The sequence below is a fragment of the Malus sylvestris genome, chromosome 4, assembly GCF_916048215.2.
Source record: "Malus sylvestris chromosome 4, drMalSylv7.2, whole genome shotgun sequence".
In the NCBI taxonomy this organism is placed as follows: domain Eukaryota; kingdom Viridiplantae; phylum Streptophyta; class Magnoliopsida; order Rosales; family Rosaceae; genus Malus; species Malus sylvestris.
In genome coordinates, this window is record NC_062263.1 from 23,307,611 (window position 1) to 23,316,274 (window position 8,664).

The 8,664-nt window shown below is 42.3% G+C and overlaps 1 protein-coding gene across 1 annotated transcript; it reads right to left on the reverse strand.

The window, feature by feature from the left end:
• Positions 1–1,405: 1,405 nt before the first annotated feature.
• Positions 1,406–5,677, reverse strand: LOC126618231 (uncharacterized). Its single transcript, XM_050286292.1, has 4 exons — positions 5,543–5,677; positions 3,868–5,324; positions 1,497–1,692; positions 1,406–1,440 (listed from the first exon to the last, which is right to left on the reverse strand). The coding sequence occupies exons 2-4, from the start codon at positions 4,387–4,389 to the stop codon at positions 1,406–1,408; spliced, it is 753 nt and encodes a 250-aa protein (XP_050142249.1). The 5' UTR covers positions 4,390–5,324; positions 5,543–5,677.
• Between the last annotated feature and the right edge of the window lie 2,987 nt (positions 5,678–8,664).

Here is an 8,664-nt window from a genome sequence, read left to right on the forward strand (position 1 = left end):
ATAAATAAGAACTTTTTTGAAATGTGATAAAAACTTATATGTTTTTTTTAATTTGTTATATGAACTAAAATTTTATGCAATTTGTTGTATTAAGTTTAAAAATACTATTTTTATCATATCATGTTTGTACCACATCTTTGATAGAGATGAGATCCACATAATGTTAAAATTTTGACTCCCTCTGGATCTTGCTCTTTCATGTATCCGGCAATACACTAAACTAATCCTGGGTAGAAATCACAGCTTCTTTTGATTAATAATAGAGTATATTGTACTTTTGCAAACCCTGAACTAATCCCTCTCTTTCCAGTCTCTTTTTTCTCTTTTTCTAGCTTTTCTCTCCCTTACCAACGGCTATTTCTAGCTTTTCTCTCCTCTGCCATCGACTGTTTTTGGCTTTTCAGTGGCTGCCGCACCCTGTTTATAAATATACGGTGTGGTTTACATGCCCCTTTTTTTTTTTTTTTATTACGTTTCCTGTTCTATATGGAATACGAAAGGACACTTTCTTTCCTTTTCCAAGATATCTTCCAGGATTCCAATCTAATTGTACAAGTAAACTTTGGTTATTCCCTTTTAGGAGAAGAATCGGTGTACCATTAATTTCCCTAATACAATCCTAAATAAAATAGGACATTAACTTTGACGAGCCAAAATCCTAACGCATGATTGGTGGGTCCTACCATATTGGATAGATGGTACAAATGTGGTATGCAAAATGTGGTAAGTGTAGCATTACTCTATTAAGTTATGAAAATCATTAAGTTGTCATATCACCCTAATTCCGTTAAACTTTCCATCCAAAACAAGTCGTGTCTTGCACATGACTTGTTTTCAAGAGTATTTCGGATATTTCAGCTTCCCACTCGATCCGTTCAGGATTATTTTGGACATTTTAAGGTTGTTTAAGACATTTCAACCCTTTTTTTACTCGTGCCTAATGTACATTTTTAGTCGTTCAATTTTTCACTCGATTCCCTCCAAAATAAGTCATGTTCCTAAAGTAACTTTTTAGTAGTTCACCGTAAGTTTTTCAAATGAGCATGGCATATATTTTTTACTAGTTAAGTCACTGGTAGCATTAACCATTTCTCTCTTGCTCTCCCGAAGAGCCTCGTGATTAAAACTGCAAGTGCAAACCCATATGAACAAATTAAGAAAATACGAATTAAACCCGTAATTTAATCTAATGAAAATCAAGAGAGCTTGAATTATTGAATGTCAGCTTAATCCCTAAACAAGATTAATTAAAAACAAAAATTGAGCAACAGATTAAGAAAGCACAAATCTACAATGAGGGCCAAATCGACAAAACAGGGCAACGTGAGGCTGCAACAGATTTGTGCTGCAGCCAACATGTTGTGAATCGAGATGCTGCATCGTCTTCCACTCCAGCACCGGGAACCTACACATCTAAATTCTGATGGAGAGGAGTAGAATCTTAATTTAGTTGAAAGAGAAAATTACCTGTTCAGAAAAGGGAAATTTTAGCATACCTTTTCGGAACAAGTCAACTGACCGAGGGCCCCACTTCAATAACATTGGCATTGTCCCCGACTTGAAAATTATCATCTGCCCAATCACTATGTGTGGGGTTTTATCACAAAAGACCCCAATATTAGTTAGAGTGAGGTCATCATATTTAAACTCATCCTTTTTTCCTTCACCACCGATGTAGAATAGCCAACATACCTTTTACAATTCTTACAAATTTAACCATAAATCCATGTAAAATTTCTAAATTGCCTCCTCTCTTCTCCCTTGTCTCTCCCCCCTCTTTTCAACTCCCACCAGTCCACCACAGCGCCACCCACTCTGTCTCTTCTCCCAAATCCAGTTAGGCACTCAAAACTGATGTAAAGAAATATATGTGGGGAATTTAATTTATTGTGTTCCAAGTACAGGCGCTCCAAACTATCACATCTGCCGAGGCTGCTGGAGATTTCACTGATAACTTATTGTTCGATATATCTAGCATTGCGAGATGTACAAAATCACCTACTTCACTTGGCAGTGAACCAGTCAAATAATTGTCGGCAATGTCCAAAGAAATTCAAAGATATGAAAGCTTAGTAAGGTATTCTTCTCGTAAGATTGTAACTAAAAAGTGTAAGTATTAACAAATCTCGGCAACATCATCAGCGGTTACTCACAGTCGAAGTTTGGTGCCTATCTACAAGAATAAGGGCGATGTACAAAATTGCATGAACTATAGGGGTATTAAGCTAATGAGTCATACAATGAAGCTTTGGGAGAGAGTCATTGAGCATAGATTGAGGCAAGAGACACGGGTTTCGGACAACCAATTCGGGTTCATGCCAGGGCGCTCAACCATGGAGGCAATCTATCTCTTACGAAAATTGATGGAAAGATATAGAGATGGGAAAAAGGATTTACACATGGTCTTTATAGATTTGGAAAAAGCGTATGATAGGATCCCAAGAGACATTCTTTGGAGGATTTTAGAGAAGAAAGGAGTACGAGTAGCATATATCCAAGCTATACAGGATATGTATGAAGGAGCAAAGATTGCCGTAAGAACTCATGAAGGACAAACCGAAAGCTTTCCCATAACTGTAGGATTACATCAAGGCTCATCCTTAAGTCCTTACCTTTTTGCGTTGGTAATGGATGAGTTAACAGGACATATTCAAGATGATATTCCTTGGTGTATGCTTTTCGCAGACGATATAGTGTTGATAGATGAAACTCAGGAAGGGGTAAATGCAAAGCTTAACCTTTGGAGAGAAGTGTTGGAATCTAAAGGTATTCGCCTAAGCCGATCAAAGACAGAATATATGGAGTGCAAGTTCAGTGCAAATGGAGGCCAAAACAAGTTAGGGGTGAGGATCGGAGATCAAGAAATACCAAAGAACGACCGTTTTCGTTATCTAGGATCTATCTTGCAAAAGAACGGAGAATCAGATGGAGATCTCAACCATAGAATACAAGCTGGATGGATGAAGTGGAAGAGTGCATCCGGCGTGTTGTGTGACCGCCGTATGCCACTGAAGCTCAAGGGAAAATTTTATAGGACGGCAATAAGGCCGGCGATGCTGTATGGCACAGAATGTTGGGCGGTGAAGCATCAACACGTACACAAAATGGGTGTAGCGGAGATGAGGATGCTTCGTTGGATGTGTGGGCACACGAGACAGGATAAGATTAGGAATGAGAATATCCGGGGTAAAGTAGGAGTAGCCGAAATTGAAGGAAAGATAAGAGAAAATCGGTTACGGTGGTTTGGACATGTGCAAAGAAGGCCTACTGACGCTCCGATTAGAAGATGCGACTATGGGACAGAGGTTCAGGGCCGAAGGGGTAGAGGAAGACCTAGGAAAACTTTGAGAGAGACCCTAAGAAAAGACTTAGAGTACTTGGATCTAACGGAGGACATGACACAGGACAGAACACAATGGCGTTCTAAGATTCATATAGCCGATCCCACTCAGTGACTTGGATTTTCCAAGTCTCCAACCGAGAAGTTGTCCTCGCTCGGGAAATTAAGGGAACACTACCTCAACCTACATGCTCCACTCACAAAGCTTCAACATACAAGCTTCAACAAAAGAAAATTCAAAGAACTTAGCGAAGAAGGCTTTGGTGATTTAACACAATACGTTGAAATGAAGGAAAGCTTATTTATTGATGTCCCCGATAAGTTACAAATATGTACATATACTTGAGTCAAAATAAACAAACAAGAGGGAGCCTTCACAAAGGTTGCTTAGGAGAAGTCTCAGCAGTCGGTAGAGCCCCAGAAAGAGAAGGCACCGGAGGGGGATCATTCGGAGCCTCAGTACTGGACAGAACCCTAGAAGGAGGAGGCATCAGAGGTTGATCATTTGGAGCTTCATTACGGGGTACAGCCCTAGAAGACGAAGGCAATAAATGCCTTTGGAACAAACCCACAAATCTCTGATGATCAAGTAAAACCTGACCATCATATTCCTTCATCTGGTCAAGCTTCCTCTTCATGTTTGTAGCATAGTCATGTGCGAGCCGGTGCAACTGTTTATTCTCATGCTTGAGCCCTCTAATCTCCTGTTTGAGACTCATCACTTCAGCAGCCAATGATTCAACTTGGCGGGTTCGAGCAAATAGGCGTTGGGCCATATTAGACACAGAACCTGCACACTGAACACTAAGAGCCAGAGAATCCTTAACAGCCAACTCATCAGACCGTTTGGAAAGTAGTCTGTTATCTTTGGGAGTGAGAAGGTTCCTGGCCACTACCGCAGCGGTCATATCATTCTTCATCACGGAATCCCCAACGGTAAGAGGACCAGTAGGGGAGACGAAGGATGGGCGCCATATGTTGTCTGGAGAAGGCGGGGCTGCCTCTTCAACAAGGTTCAAGTCAAAACGACGGTCGGAGGGGCCAGACATTTTCAAAGGTGTTGAAGAGAGAAGAGGTCGGACAAATCAAGATCTTAGAAGTGCAAGAATGGAGCTTCTACTGGTGGATATTCAAGTGTGCTTTGGAACTTAATGTCAGCCCCTATAAAAATCTGCACTCGACGAAGCTTCAGAAATCGAAGAGGCGCCTGCTCAGAAATCGAAGAGGCGTTTGCTTTCTCAAAAGCTGGGTTGCTCAAAGACCACGAAGGCCGATCTCAGAAATCGAAGAGGTTTGCTTTCTCAAAAGCTGGGCTGCTCAGAGACCACGAGGGCCGATCTCAGAAATCGAAGAGGTTTGCTTTCTCAAAAGCTGGGCTGCTCAGAGACCACGAGCGCCGATCTCAGAAATCGAAGAGGCACCTACTTTTCCAGCCTTGTCAGCACCTGTCACACGCACTCAGCTTTGCGGAAATTATGGGCATTCTGTCGAAGATTTCTGGCGAAGTAGAAAGCACATGAATCGTACTGTTCAATCACCCACTTCCCACACGCAACAGTAGCTCATGGGTACCACATATAACTTTGCCAAAGTTCTCTGACAAAGTTGAGACTACTTTTCCAGCCTTGTCAGCACCTGTCACACGCACACTCAGCTTTGCGGAAATTATGGGCATTCTGTCGAAGATTTCTGGCGAAGTAGAAAGTACATGAATCGTACTGTTCAATCACCCACTTCCCACACGCAACAATAGCTCATGGGTATCACATATAACTTTGCCAAAGTTCTCTGACAAAGTTGAGACACGTGAAGCTTGCAGCTCTCACTACATCGCTCTGACCAAGAAGGGTAAAAGAATAGCAAAGAAACAACACTAACAAAGTTTAGACACATAAATTTTGAAGGCCTAGCTACCATATTATTACCCACAAGGGTAAAGGAACAGTACCACTGCTGGATAATTGGAAAGTCCCGGTGTGTCAACCTCTGTGCTTCGTGGCAAGGTAGACTAGCAAACATGCCCAACCTTTACTCACATTTGAGAAAACACTCCCAACAAGATTGCTTGCACCAAAATCGAAGAGGCATCGCCCTCCGAATCTCGAGAGCCAGACTCCCAACATGATTACTTTCTCAAAAATCGAAGAGAGGGTAAAGGAACAGTACCACTGTTGGATAATTGGAAAGTCCCTGTGTGTCAACCTCTGTGCTTCGTGGCAAGGTAGACTAGCAAACATGCCCAACCTTTACTCACATTCGAGAAAACACTCCCAACAAGATTGCTTGCTCCAAAATTGAAGAGGCACCGCCCTCCGAATCTAGAGAGCCAGACTCCTAACATGATTACTTTCTCAAAAATTGAAGAGAGGGTAAAGGAACAGTACCACTGCTGGATAATTGGAAAGTCCCATTGTGTCAACCTCTGTGCTTCGTGGCAAGGTAGACTAGCAAACATGCCCAACCTTTACTCACATTCGAGAAAACACTCCCAACAAGATTGCTTGCTCCAAAATCGAAGAGGCACCGCCCTCCGAATCTCGAGAGCCAGACTCCCAACATGATTACTTTCTCAAAAATCGAAGACACCGCTCTCCGAATCTCGAGAGCCAGACCCCCAGCAGGATTGCTTTCTCAAAAATCGAAGAGGCATCGTTCTCCGAATCTCGAGAGCCAGATCCCCGACAGGATTGCTTGTTCGAAAACCGAAGAGGCACCACTTTCCCAACTTCAAGAGCCGGATCTCCTGGGATAAAGCTTGTCTGTAATCTTCACACGCAACATCAGCTTTCCAGATACCACAGACCACTTTTTCAAAGTGCTCTGACAGAGTTAAAACTTGTGAAGCTGGCAGCTCCCACTACCGTGCTATGACCAAGCAGGGTAAAGGAATAGCATTATTACTTGATGTTAGGGAGACTCCTATATATGTCGACCTCCATCCCCAACGGACAGGCAGACCTGCAAAAATGCTCAACCCTTCCTCTTATCCGAGAGGGCACTCCCAACGAAGCCTTTCGAAATATTCAGCTTTCTTTCCCCCCGATAATACTTCTGTAAACAAGCTATACTAGATCAAGAATATCTCATATCATCAGGGTTAAAAGCAAGAGTATCCCATATCATGCTTTTTCCCTGTCTTTTCCTTTGGCCTTGTTCTTACCTGCAAGACAAGGAGAAAGAGAGCAATCAGTCAGCACTTGGAATCAAGCTTCCAGCCAGGAACTGACTGCCTGGAACCCCTTACCTGATTACTTACTTGGCATTGCTCTCGAGTACTCATCTTCAACATCTTATGCTTCCAGGGAAGATACCGCATCTGCCTGAGGAACAGATAGGGCAAGGGAGAAGGATACAAGGAAGCATGTGGAGACAAGCGTAACAGCACACGTGCCGATACATCCACTACTCTGTCAAAAGCAAAAGTATCCCATATCAACAGGGTCGAACGTACTCTAGATTTGATGGACTTGTTTTAACCCTCAAATTCTTCAGTCGGCCTTATACTCTGGAGGAAACCAGAAAACCCTCCAGCCCAGTTCAAGAATAAGCCTGTGGAAAGTTACTTCTTCAAAAGCAAAAGTATCCCATATCATCTCTTCTCATTTTTCTTTTCTTTATCCTTCATGCTGCCTGCAAGATAGGGAGAATGTGAACAATCAGTCGGAGCTCTGATTGCTTACCTTGTCTGTTACCTCTTTCAGCAGATCCCCTAGCTCGGCGACTTGGGGGACTCCTACTACATGGTTTGTATCGCGCTTGACCAAGCCTGAAACTACAAGTAAGCTTCAAGTGACATTGATACATTACCTTGTGCATCTCCACCAGTTACAGATACCACCCCTGGATGGAGGAAGAGTACTTCTAGAGAAGATGCCACATCTACCTATGAGACAGATAAGGAAAGTTAAGACGATACCACACTCCGGTACTTAGAAGTTTCGTGGTTACGAGATCATTTTCCCACAATATTTCCTAATGTCATTTGTACTAAATCATTCACTTGTACTCCTTAAAGGAGAGCTTGAACCTATGTACTTGTGTAAACCCTTCACAATTAATGAGAACTCCTCTATTCCGTGGACGTAGCCAATCTGGGTGAACCACGTACAGCTTATGTTTGCTTTCCTATCTCTATCCATTTATATACTTATCCACACTAATGACCGGAGCAATCTAGCGAAGATCACAAAAAGTGACCGTTTTCGCTACCTAGGATCTATCTTGCAAGAGAACGGAGAATTAGATGGAGATCTCAACCATAGAATGCTGGATGGATGGAGTGTAAGAGTGTATCCGGCGTGTTGGGTGACCGTCGTAGGCCACTGAAGCTCAAGGGAAAATTTTATAGGACGGCAATAAGGCCAGCGATGTTGTATGGCACAGAATGTTGGGCGGTGAAGCATCAACACGTACATAAAATGGGTGTAGCGGAGATGAGGATGCTTCGTGGGATGTATGGGCACACGAGAAAGGATAAGATGGGGAATGAGGATATCCGAGGTAAAAGAGGAGTAGCCAAAATTGAAGGAAATATGTGAGAAAATCGGTTCCGGTGGTTTGGACATGTGCAAAGAAGGCCTACTGACGCTCCGGTTCGAAAATGTGACTACGGGACAGAGGTTCAGGGCCGAAGGGGTAGAGGAAGACCTAGGAAAACTTTGGAAGAGACCCTAAGAAAAGACTTGAGTACTTGGATCTAACGGAGGACATGACACAAAACCGAGCGCAATGGCGTTCTAGGATTCATATAGCCGACCCCACTTAGTGGGAAAAGGCTTTGTTGTTGTTGTTGTTGTTTGCAAAACAGGCTTACCAAACAAGTTTTTGAGTTGGAATTTGATAAATAGTTTTGAGTTTAACCTTGGATTCAAATAAAGTACCAAACGGGTTCTAAAACTCCCAAATTAACTACAACCCTAGCCAACTATCTGGCTCGCGGACTCACTTAGCTTCGAGAACCCCTTTGATGCTCCTGCATCAACTGATAACGCTACTACAAATTCAAAAATTTCAAGGCCAACCCAATATGCAAATCTGCATAATTTCAACAATTTCATCAAATTGCAGGGTGTTTATATTCACAAATCATGAAACTTACACCAAATAATAAAAGTGGGTTACTTTTGTAAACAATTCATCAGATTACGAACTAACAAAGAATGTAATTTCAAGAAAATGTGCAAGTTCATCATCAATGAAAAGCAGTTCATTGCCCCATTAGTACAAAAACAGAAAAACCCACAAAAATCCATATTTTTTTCCTTTTTTAATTTCTAATTATTCTTTCAGCTTCTGGGCGCTTGCGATTTTGCCCAATTCCCATC